Source organism: Myripristis murdjan, chromosome 3 (assembly GCF_902150065.1).
Source record: "Myripristis murdjan chromosome 3, fMyrMur1.1, whole genome shotgun sequence".
Taxonomy (NCBI): domain Eukaryota; kingdom Metazoa; phylum Chordata; class Actinopteri; order Holocentriformes; family Holocentridae; genus Myripristis; species Myripristis murdjan.
Genome location: NC_043982.1, coordinates 24,527,957 through 24,542,793, shown reverse-complemented (window position 1 = coordinate 24,542,793; position 14,837 = coordinate 24,527,957). Strand labels below are relative to the sequence as shown.

General features: G+C 38.8%; 2 protein-coding genes across 3 annotated transcripts; both read right to left on the bottom strand.

Moving 5' to 3' along the window:
* Window positions 1-31: 31 nt before the first annotated feature.
* On the bottom strand, window positions 32-7,952 carry LOC115356872 (tetraspanin-3-like). 2 transcript variants are annotated; one of them, XM_030048159.1, is made up of 7 exons: window positions 7,799-7,952; window positions 6,864-7,055; window positions 6,566-6,640; window positions 5,443-5,544; window positions 4,675-4,827; window positions 3,545-3,628; window positions 32-1,490 (listed from the first exon to the last, which is right to left on the bottom strand). In XM_030048159.1, exons 1-7 carry the CDS (start codon window positions 7,859-7,861, stop codon window positions 1,398-1,400), a joined length of 762 nt encoding a protein of 253 aa, XP_029904019.1. In that variant the 5' UTR covers window positions 7,862-7,952; the 3' UTR covers window positions 32-1,397. The 2 variants fall into 2 exon arrangements, with proteins under 2 accessions (XP_029904019.1, XP_029904020.1); XM_030048160.1 differs by lacking the exon at window positions 7,799-7,952 and adding an exon at window positions 7,477-7,767.
* Window positions 7,953-13,583: 5,631 nt separating this feature from the next.
* Window positions 13,584-14,537, bottom strand: nmbb (neuromedin Bb). The gene is made up of 3 exons (XM_030048220.1): window positions 14,333-14,537; window positions 13,914-14,101; window positions 13,584-13,822 (listed from the first exon to the last, which is right to left on the bottom strand). Exons 1-3 carry the CDS (start codon window positions 14,496-14,498, stop codon window positions 13,766-13,768), a joined length of 411 nt encoding a protein of 136 aa, XP_029904080.1. The 5' UTR covers window positions 14,499-14,537; the 3' UTR covers window positions 13,584-13,765.
* Between the last annotated feature and the right edge of the window lie 300 nt (window positions 14,538-14,837).

Genomic DNA, 14,837 nt, shown 5'->3' with positions numbered 1-14,837 from the left:
GCAACCATGGAAATAAATGCTGACTAAACACTCAAGTTGAAATGTAGAAGTTTATTTGTCTCCTGTATGTTCCCCAATCTATATACATGATTTTGTTTCGCATACTTTTTCTCTGCTGAGCTATAGCTAAATATCTAAGAGTCAACTAAACATCTCAAAAATATTAAAACAGTACACAGTGCCACAAAAGATACAAAATAAGAGTGAGTTGTAATCCAAAGTCCACTCCTTCACAGCAGGTTTGCAACGATCATGTGGTCGAATCACTGTACAGTTGAAGGAATTGTTTGACTGGAAACATGTCTGTAACAAACTGTATACACACAGGGGGCTTTAGGTAACACTGATAAAACTCCTACTAGTAGCATTTCTATGTAGGAATGGAGACTAACAACAGCTTAACTGGTTCACAATTTAGTTGCAGTATGATTTGGCAATGCCTCACTAGTGAAGCCTTATTAAGAGAACATCCATCCTAAAACAGAATTTACAAGTTTATTCACATGATCTGGATATTTGTGAGCGTAAAGAATTCTATCATATCAGTGATTGCTTCAAGAGACAAAACATTTAACTGCACCACCAAAAAAAAAAAAGAAAAATAAAAAATAAAGACCGACTTTATGGATTAATGAAATATTTGTTTGAGTTTTTGCGCCCCACTAAGAATACTTCATTGTAATGTTAACCCCGGGCACGGTCACAGTGTCCATAAAGTCAATCTCTAATTCACTATCAAAAGAGAAACTCCAGGTTTCGTCTTTTGACTGCATCAGAGGTTAGAGCCTTGCTTCTGTTCTCTCTGTGAGAAAAAGTCATGTTTCATGTTCAAAAGGATCAAAGTCAAACTGAGTTCTTATGAATAGTGTGTATGTTCTATTTAGCATAGATTTTCCATTTAAAGAAATATGAAATATCTCCAGAGCTCCAGCCATAGTCCAAACTGGCACATGAGGGAATACATTCCATATAACTCGCAGAACAATAATTTCATACATGAGCTCAAGATTACTTCTTATGATCCTTACAGTGACAAAGAAAAAAAGCCTGTTTTTTCCATTTTTATGAAGCCACAATAAAAAAAAATAAAAAAAAGACTCGCGCATTAACATCAATATTGTCAATTAGCCATGTACAACTTTGGCCTTTATAAGCATTTCAGTGTTTGTAAAAACATTTAAAATAACAATAACTTACAAAGCATGTCAATAAATAACTTATTGGTTTCCCATTGAAGCCCTCTCCACCCACCCAAACCCTGTCATTAGTGTTGGCTACTTTATCATGAATTGTGCAAGGTGTGCTTGAGCTTATATTACTACAGCTGAAATCTACTGTGAACATGTCCGGTGAGGCTCCTTTGACTGGCTGAGTGCTTTGTTGGCCCGCTGCATCTTTCATGCATAGCTGTTGGTTGTGACCAGCAGCTCGTAAGCTGGGTCATGACTCCTCCTGCAGAGCACCACACAGGCACACAGCATGCCCAGCATCTGCACACAGATAGGAAAGAAATTTATCTTCAAGTTCAAGTTTATTTTGAGCTCCAAATCACTGTTTACACTCTGAAAGGGCATTAAAGGGCTATAAGCACAGGTGCATCTAAAGAAATTAGAATATCATTGCAAAGTTCATTTTTCCCCATAATTTAATTCAAAAAGTGAGACTTTAATATATTCCATTTTCATAACACATAAAGTGAAAAATTTTAGAGGAGCTGAAGGCCACCATCAAAGCAGCCTGGGCTCCCATAACACATCAGCAGAGCCACAGGCTGATCGCCTCCACTGATGCAGTCGTTCCTGCAAGAGGAGCCCCGACCAAATATTCAGTGCATAAATGAACATATGTTTCAGAAGGTCGACATTTCTGCATTATAAATCCTTTTGTTTGATTGGTTTTATGTAATATTTTAACATTTTGAGATACTGGAATTTTGATTTTCATGAACTGTAAGCCATAATTATCAAAACAAACACAAAAAGGCTTGAAATATATCACTTCATGTGTTATGAATCCAATATCAATGTTTCACTTTTTGAATTAAATTATGGGAAAAAAATGAACTTTTCTACGATATTCTAATTTTTTGAGATGCATCTGTATACAACAACCAAACAGGAGGACACCCTCTGATTTAATCCTCATAGCGGGCAAGGAAAAACTTCCCAACAAACCCAGAGGTGAGACAAGGAGATCTTATAAAGGACCACAGAGAGAGGAGAGTCCTTCATGGCCAGACCTGCCAATATTAGTCAGCAAAGAGCTGGTGTGTGTTATCAAACAAAGGTGTTTCTAAGTAAACAACCAATTACCAGTGGTTTGGCTGATGTGCCACATGGATGAGGCACCATGGTAACGTCACAATGATAAACAGCATTTCTCCTGACTCATGAGCACTTTTCTAATTCAACTTCATAGTCGCATTATACACGGTGCACAGGCAAGCTGTATGAATGATAATACTGCGTTAAAATTAGATCTCCAGCTAAAATTAGATGTTCAGCAGCACTGATGTAAGCCAGGGTTTCAGTCAACTCAATTACATATTCTACATTTTACATTTGTAATGAACATTTCAACAGATTAGATGCATATTTGTCCCCTAGTTTTGGCTCAGATGGCTGGCAGCGTATGGCTGTAATTCACATCACTTGTGAGATCCTGTTACTGAATCAAAACTGCAGCAGAGACGCCACTATCTACCACACTGGCCATACGAGATATACAAGATATGATCACGGCTAATCCTAATCAGCTGCGCTATTGTTAACAAAAAAAAAAAAAATAATAATAATAATACGTTAAATAAGTCCTGTGACTATGGAAAATGTTTACTTTTAGCCATGCATCACAGCCCTTCACCAACATAAACTAACTCTTGACATCTGTGAATGCATGAAACAATGACCCTTGTCAATTCTGCCCAATTCCATTTCTATGTTTTAGACATAGATAGATAGATAGATAGATAGATAGATAGATAGACAGATAGATAGATAGATAGCATACTGTGGTTGTCACTACTTTCACTGACACTGACTGAGTCACTACAGGGGATTTCCTGATCTGTAGTGGCCATGTTGAGCTGTTAAAACATCGCAGAAATCCTTTGACATAATCAGGTCAGCAGTCTCTGAGCTCAAAGCCTCGCAGAAACATCCTCGGTGCTGACAGAGATTACTGGAGCTCTAATTATCATGCCCACAATCCACATGGTTGATTAAAACTTCCAGTCCTATAGTAATGACAAGATGCGCTTGCTACAGTGAGGTAAAACTCAGTTTCACTTGGCTGTCTTCCTTTATCCACTCACTCTGTTTGTTGTTGAGAAAATAATCACAGCTGTCAGCTATCAAAATTCAAATGGACTTAACTAAACTCACTAATGCACTAAACTCACTTTCAATTTTTCGCCAAGGCTAAACCAAGCACACATGCACATACACACACACAAACACACATGTATGCATTGTGTTCCAAAATTCCTGATGGCACAAAATTAAAGCACTTGGGAATTCAGACATGGTGATTGTTTAAAAATTACCTGTATGGATGCAAAAGTTAATGCAGCCCAAATGACATACATCATGATCTCCTTTAACTTCTTCACAACCAGAGCCTCACAGCCCTGGTGGCATGAGAGAGAAAAACAAGGACATGAAAAGATATTCACCAAAAGGAAAAAAAAAAGAAAAAAGAAAAAAAAAAGATGTTGGTGGGTACATCATAGTATGGCTCACTACACAGTCTTATGGGATATTCTACACACTGAAGGAACCACTTGATATTTCACAAGGAACCTAAAAAGGATGTGTCCTTATTCATAATGTACAGAGACAGAATTAAGCAACCATATTACCATAAAAAGCAAATTAACTAGGAAGCTTCTTTGTAAATGAGACAGACCATACATTATCCATGGTATATGGTTGGAAAGAAAATTATTTAATTCTCTCATTCATTACCAGTGGTGGACAAAGTACACCAAACACTTAAAAGTGCTGGAGTGGCTTTTTTAAAGAAACATTCAAAAGTACATTTTTCGATATCAAAGCATTGTTTTACTGTTTTCACAATGCATTTACAGAACCTCGTAGCTCTCTGAAACCACCTCATGAGTGCACTAACCTGCCTGCAGAACTACGATGCTACACAAATGTCTTTACCACTGCCGGGTTAGTCGTTTGCACTTTGCTAATAAAATGAAACAGATGTGTTTTACTTCGAAAGTGAATGTCCCTCTTGCACTTGTTTCACAGAGCTGGATGCTGCAGCTACACCATTTTTCCATCAAACCCAGTTGAGAGCAGGTGCTGTGATTGTTTTTTTTTTCTCCTGTGAGGAACACAGCGTGTGGCCATTCAATTTTAGAAAAGAAAAAAATTTAACAGCTGACTTCAAAGCTGTGCTTAAAAGTAATAAGTAACGACAACTTTCATAGAGATGTAGTGAAGTCAGGAGTTAAAAATTTGTCTTTGAAATATAGTGAAGTCAAAGTCATAAGCTCATAACGCTCAAGTAAATTTATGATACTCGAAAAATGTACTTACATCCAGCATTCACATAAATGTACTTTGTTACTGTCCACCACTGCCCATTACTGCAAAATGCACACTAAAAACAATTACTGCATTTATTTTCTCGGTGATGACAGGATAAATGTGGCGTGTGTACCTCTTGGTAGAGATCTGCTGGCCGGGTGAGCGTGCCAGTGCAGTTGCTGATGCTGGGCTGACAGCAGCTGACCGGGACGCTGTTGTTCTTGGACTCTTTAAACCAGCGAGTGTTCCTCCAGTCAGAGTAGCTGTGAATGCCACAGCAGTGAAGCTGAGAGAAGAAAACATGAAGTTGAAGAAATGTAATAAATATTACCAATGTCAACAGCTTCGCAGTAAGTGTAAAATTCATGGTTAGCTATATAGCACATCCAGTATGGTGAACCCTTGTTTCAAAAGCTCAGAAAACAACTCCCACACTGAAAATAAAAAGATTTCAATCCAATAAATTGTCATGGAAACACAAGCTGAAGTGTCAGGATGGTAGCATTGCTCTTACTATTATGGATTGGAGCTTAAAGGTAGAAGATGAGACTTTCCTCACTCACATGGTGCTATCCAATCAGATTTGATGATCATTTGAGTTCAAGGACAAAAAGTGTGTATCTCTCTGTTTCAAAGAGACGACCTACAGATCTGCTTTAGGAAATATTTTTAGACAAAATTTGATACAATATCTTTGTGTTATTTTCCATGGGACAAGTTAAACATCAAAATTAGCAGTGAGGAGAAAAATGAAAATGGCTGTATGTTTGGATGCATTCTATAGAACTTGGATTTTTTTTTTTTTTAACATTGTTGGCAAGTAGCGTTAAATTTAAAATAGACTTACATTTCAGGTGACAAAAGGAAAGGGCTTGACACAGTGCACTTGTTTTGATCTCACCTGCCTCTGCACATAATCAATAGCACGACTGGGAGCATCAGTGTTGGTGCCGTTGTATTCGTTGTAAACCTTCTGGATGGAGTGATTCACCTCGTCTTCTACCTGAAACAAATATGTAGTTGATATTACCATCCCTGCACTAAACTCAAATTTTCTTACTGTAAATGCTGGACTAAAACTCTAAAATGTCAGTTTTAGGAAACTAAGAAAAAACACCCTTGGTTTTTGCTTGGTCACCATGTATTTTTTCCCTTATCACATGAGGTTTTTAAAGCGTTTCACTTTTCTTTTTTTTTTTGGCCCATATGGAACATGTAATTGAGGATCTAAAACAGGAATGGCCTACATTTTGAGATGCAACGTATGATTTTTTTTTTTTTTTTTTTGACAAAAAATAGTTCTTGATCCTTTTTTCATGACGATGATGAAATGATGACGATAACAAGTTGCGATTTGTTTTACCCAACAGAAAACACCAACAAGAGAATGTCAGCGATAGACCTAACCTAACAGGCAACTATGCTGCTTTGACTGGAAATCCAACAGCAGAATATCCCTCTTGTACAGTGTTTAAATGATGCTGACTTATTATAAAATATTAGTAGAGCAAATGCTTTCCACTTTAATGTCTTAGAATAGTATATTGTTATTTGACTAAATTGACTAAATTGACTTTAAATTGACTGTGACTGAACTTATTTAAAGTGCTTCTGACTAAAAGTTGACTAAGACTAATGTAAAATAAATAACTAAAATCTGATTAAAACAAACACAAAAATACTTAAAGCAATGACTAAGACAGACAAATAGCTCACCAAATAACATCAATCTACAAAACTGATATGTTGACTATTGTGCCAAACAGACATTCAAGAATGCACTGATGTATTTCTACAAACACCTGTGCTGAAAGATGAGGCAATCTGCAGCTTATTTAGACCGGAGCCTAGTTTTTTAGAAATGCAGACTTGTTCAAGTATTCTGTGCTAGGCGCACGCACACGCACACACGCACGCGTGTGCGCACACACACACACACACACACACACACACACACACACACACACCAGGGTGTGAGTCATAGTTTAACAGACATTAATACAAGCCATTGAGAAAATGCTTACCTTTGCCCTGTATATGTAGCCCAGCACCACCACCACACACTCTGTTACAAAAACCAGCAGCAGAATGGCAGCAAACTGAAATGAGAAAATAGTACACAAGTCCATGAGATGCAGATGAGAAGCTAGAACAAAAAAAAAGGATTCTTTGACATTTCTACATGTAGCACAAGCTCATGTTCCTAATTTCATGCCTCCCTTTGTGTCTCCCTTGGGCTGTCTATTTTGTGTCAGGCATCCTGCACTCCTCCTGAGCATTCGGTTTATTTAAAGGTTACAGGTGTGAACACTCCACACTCACAGTTGCTAAACCACAGGAGCTTTCACGTATGGTGGCACAGCAGCCAATCAAGCCGATGATGAAGAGAAGAGTCCCTACGGCTATTATTATGACAGCAGGGATCAAGGTGTAAACGTCTTCAAAGAAGTGGTCATAGTCATCATATGTGATGAACACGTAGGCTCCGATGTAGCATAAAATTCCTGCTGCAGCCTGCAGAGAGAGAGAGAGAGAGAGAGAGAGAGAAAGGAGAGTGGGGAGAGGGGGTGTCAGGGACAGAGACAGAAACACAACATACAGATAGAGGGATAAAGAGGGGGCAGAGAGGCAGATTAAAGTGAAAAGAGATAGAGAAAGGAGATGGTGAGTGCAAAAGAAACTAGAAAAAATTAGATCATATTTTACAGAAAATATCTTGACCTCTGGCCGAAGGAACTTGGAAATGATGATGATGATGATGATGATGATGATGATGATGATGATGATGGAAAATGATGATACTTAACTGAACCACTCTGAACTCAAGTTTGGCCTTTGCATCCTTCTGCATGACTTGCAGGCCCTGTCATTCTGTGCTAGATGCAAATGCATTGCGGTAGATTATCGGATGTGAGGATGATGAGCAGCTGGTTACCTGGCAGCTGCTGGCTGGACAACAACACCAGACCTCCCCGGGCCAAGCTGGCATAACGTCATGCAACTTGTGCACGGCTGCTACTGACCAGGCACAGCTACACCTAACACTGCTCTCCGTTTGTGCATTTGTTTATCACACTGACCTGCATGCGACACCATCCCTACCACAGGTGCGGTCTGCACACTGATGGCCTGTCAATTAACTGCATGGTGCAGCATTTTTGTGGCGCAGTTTGCTAGCTTGCTCGGATTATCCATCCCGTGGCCTTGCTGTGATGCAAAAGGCTGTTCTCAAACGAATTTCAATTTGCTTAACTTACCCAGAATATGAGATTAAGAAAAACCAGCACGGTTTTGGATGAAGTAATCCCGCATTGCCCCATGGTCGCGTCAAGACTGAAATAAAACCTGTATAAAAAATATTGATGCACCTGCTCCTTTCCTGTTATGATAATAAAATGGCTTCGTTGGTCCTGCCCCACTGCCCCGATTCTCCTCCTTTTTGACCAATCATATCACCGCAAGCGCAAGGAAGCGGTCACGTGCTCCGATGATCTCATCGTCATTATGATAATCAAACAAGCATTGGATGATGGTATGGATAATAAAAGGCCGAGCACCGTAACACTGTCACTTTCATATTATGTGTTATATTGTGATTTACAGTTAATGTGAGACTCGGGAGCCTCTGTAATGTTTATCTTACAATTTGAGACAATTTATAGGCTACAAGGTAAATTCTTTGGGTTCACCTTTTATATATGGTAATGAACAATGATCACTGTACAGGGCACGCCCTGCCCTCACCATGCTTATGTTCACAAATTTTCTGCATAATCGCTAATGAATTTTGTTGCTTTGCAGACTGTAAATGTTACTTAGTTTTGGCTACTCAAAAGTGACAGAATAAATTTAATTAAATTAGTCGAACCCAATTTATGAAAAGCTATAGCCACAAATACTATAAGGACAAGTATAATTAAATATGATATTATTAAATTAAACAGAAATTACAGTTAAAGGACAACTTTTGGAACCACTTGTTTTCACTTGTTTAAATCTTCAACATTCCTTGTAAAAAGCGAGGTGATGCCTCGCTTTGGTGCCTGTATTGGGCGTTTGGCTCCCACATCTCAGTGGCAGGAGCTTGCATTATGAGGCTGGGCAATGCCATGGCTAAGCTGTTATCTGACAGTGTACAATTTGTCTCAGGTTTGTGCAGAGAGGGCACTCCCCTGGCAGTGCCAGCACTGATGTGCAAAATGTGGTTAATGTGTTTATGCCAGTGGGTGGCAGTGTATCACTGACATCTTCTTAGTGGTCTTCAATCTATGAGAAAAGGCAAATGTGAGAGCCACAAGCAGCTGGTAATAACACTTTATAGCTATACGATAACGCTTGTTTTCTCTAGATAGATTGACTAGTCACTTGGTGACAATTGCTTTGCACCAACGCAGTCCCTTGCAAAAATGTCCTGGGACACATGTAATTGCTCACTCCTGATGTGAGGATTTTCTTCTCTTCAAATAAGCTGGATGTATCCCCTTTAGAGGAAAACAGATTGCTGAACACAAAATTAGGACCTGCAGGGCCTTTTGATCAATAATGACTCCAGCTCTTGCTCACAGCAACAACTTTATTGAGTTACAATCTGCCACATTAGTCTCTGCTGGCTTTTGGTGTTACAGCCAATTTTCTTTTAAAGGAGATATTCGCACATCCAACACACATCCATCTAACTCAGGTGCAGGTAAATTGGAAAATATCACTCCCATTCTGAAAGGGAAGATCCCACACACTGCTCTTACTCAGCATCACAAATTATTGATCATACTTATGTTTCAGCCCCTCTGGACCTTCGTCAACAGTATTTTATGTCAGTATGATCAATACATTTTGACAGTGAGCGGGAGCAGTGTGTGGGATCTTCCTTTCTCAAGACTGAGGTGTTACAACCAAACAGGAATGTCATTTATAACAAATAGCAGGCCAGCATTGGTGATAGTAACACTCATCTCCATGTCTGCTTCATGCGTTGTGTTTATTCAAAACTGTAACTGTTGGCCATAATTTAGATTTGTCAGTCAAATACACCAAGAAAACAAACAAAAACAACAACAGAAAGTTACACAGGTGTAACAGGTGTAGACAGGAGGGGGGTCTTGGGCCCAGGTGGTCCTTGGCAGAATGAGGCACAGTTTAATTTCAGTATAGTTTAATTCTCTAGAAACTGTTGCCATATTGTAAAAACTATATTATAACATTATGTTTTACTACTTTATATTTATTTGTCAGTGTTCAAGTATGGCATCTAAACAATTTAATCACAAATACAAACCAAAATATCTTTGCATGTAAGGATCCATAGGGCAAATCACTTCAAATGGGGGTCCTCTGCAGTTGAATGAAAGTCAGCTCGGGGGTCTGGATAACAAAAAAGTTTGAAAACCCCTGGTTTTACACTGCAGGTGTAATCAAGATCACAGAGGATCAGTCAGTCTTGAGTCTTGCTGTCTGAGTAAGGCTTCTCCGCTGAATTCATTTTGATGGTAAATTGACCCCTTTTTAAAACAAATGTCCCTACATTATTTGCACATCACATTCATTTTTTTTTTTTTTTTTTTTTTTTTTTTTTTTTTTTGCCAAAATTTTATTTGCTGAAAACTGTTTGGAGTAGAAGATCCAAAATGGTGGTGAGCATCCTTTAGAAAACAGTTTGGAAACATATTGAACGGTATGAATTCTGTTTTATCAAAATCATAGGAGATTACACATTAGGTCATCACACAGCAGCAGCTCAGGACGGCCAACCACAGTGTGGATGAAGTTCCTTTAAGGCAAGTGCCAGATGGCTAATTACAGTCCAATATCAAAATTACAATAATCAGAATTAAAAGCCCCTATAACTTCCTCAAGATGAGGAAATTCAGGAGCTGGCAAGTGTTTGTGATTTCTGCTGTGTGATTGTTTGCACCCTCATCAGGGTACAAAAAGCATAAAAAAAAATAAATAAAAAAAAAAAAAAAAAAAAAACTGAAGTGGCATTTAATGAATTTGAAATTCATTTAATTCCAGCCTTTGGTATGGCTGATTCTCCCACTTAAAAGTCTTTCGTAGATATTTTGAATTCCCTAATAGCCATATTTCTTCTACCAACTACATACAACAAGTCACTGAGGTACATTTTAATTCCCAGTCGAACTCTTTGCGCTCTTAGGCCATACCAGCTTTTAATTTTCACTGAGCTGTATTTAACACAAATTGAATAAGTTTCCTCCGATACCTGCATAACCATCCATCATGCTGATATCTAATTCTTTCCATGCTGTGGGGTGATGTGATGATAGCTGAGTCTAATTCAGTGTGCACTGAATATACTGAATGTTATGGATATCTCTATGTTAGTTTTAGTCCCGTTTGCACAATTTATACCTCAATGGTCCCATATCTTAAAAATCCTTATCTGATTAGTCTTTTTCTCATTATTCACTTCTCTTCCTTTGTGATTGCATTTAATAAGGGAAATCAATATGAGATAATGGCTATTCCCTGGATTCACATCTTTAACATTCAGTATGTATAGTGGCTCTGGGTGGTGCAAATCAGTTGGCATGGTGAAGGTTTTGTTTCCCACACACTGACAAATGTGTGATCACTCATGATAATCAATGTTAGTTCGGAGAAAAGTGTATCTGTGCATGAATCATGATTTGCTTTCCACCGTGTAAAAACAATAAAAGCAGGTTCTCTTTGGCATGGATGCACACTCTCTGCTCATTAACAGACGAAGAAGAGAGGACACATTTGTCTTCTGTTGTGGGAAGTGACAGGGAGCTGTGCATGTGTGTAGGTCAACAGAAGGTGGGATGATTCCTATCAAGAGAAGGAAAGCTGGGATTTGTGTAATGGAACGAGTGGGAAGCAAACAGAGACTACTGAAATGATAAATTCAAACTCTCATTCCCACAGGAGTGAGGGAACAACATACGTCATGATGAGATAATGTGCATGCTCAAATTGTGTAGAGATATCACCCCAACAGCTACTACACAGCAACATGCTCATATGTGTCCTTTCAAGTCATGCAAGGACAGTTAACACATTCATGTGTGTGTGGATACACACACACACTGAAGGAGATAAGTATGTACAGTATAATATGTACAGGAATCTGACCTTTCAATTTCAATTATTAAAGACATATAAAACTCATGTATGAAAGTGAATTACACCTCATCATTGAAATAAAGGCAGGCACACAGCTGAGGCAAAATTGCTGTTAAGGAATATCATCATTTTTTGGTCATTAAACATCATTTTATTGCAAAGATTAAGGAACAAATTGTACTAACTTATTGCTTAAGGAAGTAGCATTTAAGTTTGTGGCTGTCCTCATCAAAAGTGGCACAGTACTGATTGCCAGATGGCCTGTCATTGTGGCACAATAGTTTTTCATACTTTTCTTTAGCGACCCAAGCTTTCATAATATTTTTTTTCTTGCAAGCTATTGTACAAGATTATTTATCACGACTTTTCTGGCCTACTACCCCACTTACCTACAATGTCCTCTACCTTAAATTTCAGGGACCTGGAGGTTTTTTTTGATGAAATAGCGTAAAACATGGCAGGGTACCAGTTGCTCCAGAATAAAGTCATTTGGTCCGCGGGTGACCCTCCTCTTGATGCCTCAGATTTTGAAAACCTGGGACCTGTGGGACCTCACTAAATATTCCTTCACTGCAAAAACTCAAAATCTTACCAAGATTATTTGTCTTATTTCAAAATATCTCTATACACTTAAAATAAGACATGATCTTATTTTAAGTGTAATGAGATATTTTGACTAGAAATAAGACATTTTTACTTGAAATAAGACAAATAATCTTGGTAAGATTTTGAGTTTTTGCAGTGTTTTTTAATTTGTTGAACTGCAAATTTATTGAGAGCATGTGTTCCCTTTTTTCTGTGTCACAGTGGTTAAAGCAGCCAAGTTGTAGTGTTATATGCAGACTTTAACCGGCTTCATCTGTGGGCACAGAGTACAACCCACCACTCAGCTTAAATCCCACTGAATATACATGACTGATGAAGTTGCAGTATGCCTATTCAGTTGTGACTACACCACTGGGTGCACCACTTTGAAACAGGACAGACCTACAGTCCACACCTTGGAAATGAAGTTCACCAACAGGAGATGCATTGTGGGGGTAAATATTAAAATAGCTGTATCCGTTTATAATACAACAGATTAGCCTAAGGCGGTAAAGCTGAGCCATCTCACACCACTGTTATTGATTGAGAGCAACAAGAGATCATCCTTTCATGCAAAAGCCATGAAGAGGGGGAAAAAGTGCTAGATCCCAACAAAGGAAACATGAAAGTAAATAAAATATTGATTTTATTTCAAAGGAATATTCATGAAACATGGAAATATTATTTATATAAGCTGCCTACATTTGTATTTATATAAGTGTTATTTGGGATGTGATGTTAGAACAAAATTCTTTCTTGGTCACGCTGCCAGAATGATCTGTTGATGTGTGTTACCCAAATGCATAGCCTATATTTAAGGGGGTGGGGGGCTGTGATGGTCAGTATGGCCCTCATAGACTAAAACTCCAGGGGGCAATCAACTCAAAATATATTTTCACTTCATAGAGCCCGTTGTCCAATAACTGTATTAATTGTTGTGTTAATTACAGCCTGAAGAAACATGCACAATAGGATCTTTCCCAGGCTTTAATGAGATAGGGGCGAAGAATGAGTCACCCTCATTTAACACAGGCATGCCTGGTCGGAGCCAGTTCCTTAAATCTGCATATTTAAGTCTCAAGTCCAAGATAGGCAGAAACTGTGTTGGAAAATAGTTCTGTGGTGTTGTTAACCACAGAGTTAACTAAGGCTGTGATCTCCTCCTCCTGACAAGTGTCAGTCTCAATTAGGGTAAGAATGCAGTTATCCCAAAAAGGAGATCTCAGCTGTGAAAGATATGCATCTTCAGGAGATCAAGGCCACAACCTTTGCAAATAATTGTTTTTATTCAATATAAATAAATTTCATCGACAAGACATTTTAACACATCATCATTGAAAACAAATTCCCCACCCAAGTGACAGGTATTGCAAATGGCATATGATTTGTAAACATGGTAGTTAGGCCCTAAAATTACAATCATGATAAAGCAGGAGACTGATGACAATAACGAGTTTATTTCTTATTTTGAGGCCGGGTGACCTCTGAGTGTTCATGCGTGCAGGCTTTCATGGTAAGAGACATTTTCTTGTGCATCACTTTCTGCTGTTTTGGATGTATCTTTCTAAAATCTTCATCAACAATCCCGCCTCCTAAAATAGAGAGTGCATAACGTCAAGTTAAATGCAACATGAATGTATTTTTCTCCACAAAACGCTTGCCACATGACCGTATGGTTCTCACCTGATTTTTCGAGCGGCTCTCTTGCGTGTCCACTTGGGCTTGCAATGCCACTCGCAAAACCTCTTGGAAAAGGTCTCCAAGACCGTTCTGCTCCGGAGCCAAGGCAACTTCCAGCTCATCAACGCCCTGCTCATCAGCAGGAGGTAGCAAGGGGGTGTCCATCACACTCTTCTTCCCCATAAAGTGTCCTTCCAAATTAAAGAAAACGCTCATTAATACTGACTTAAATAAAGTGTGACAGAAACGGGAGGAAACCCTTTTAGTGAAAAGTATAGCAACATCAGCATCACCGCAGGCAAGGAAAATGCGCTCCTGTGAAAGGAAATCCAGCATTAATGAAACATGGCAAATATACTGACCTCAAATACAAATATGATCAACTGCAAATAGTGCATATTAAGCGAGAAGGTAGTTCTTACCTGTAGCCCAAAGATTTCCTCTTGGATTCACTTTAATTTTTGCAACTTTATTCCTAAGCTCAGTCAAATCGAAACTGACTGCAGCAGAAAGAGAAATGAAGGAAAATAAGACAAGATAAGTGAATAGACCACACTGGCAAACATTGTTCAGTGTAAACCCTCTCATCGCAACACGCAGTGTCGATCTGATCTACAGCGCGCAAATCCCCTGCTGAATCCTGTTGGTGGTGGGCTGCTCAGGCGCACTCTGCTTTTATAGTCCGTCCTGCCCGGGGTGGGCTTAGCTTTTGTTGCGTGGATATAGTATGTCGTGTATGTCGTGCACATCAGCACGAAATGTGAAGCGGGTATTGACACAGATTTCCGACTTTTACTTCTAAAAGTTTTACAGTAATCACGGTTTTGGCCTTTAACGCACTTTGTAGTTCTCCTGTACCTGGCGACAGATGTGCTTGTTTGCTGCGTCAACAGCCAAATAAGTGTGAGCAATATACAAGTGAACAAA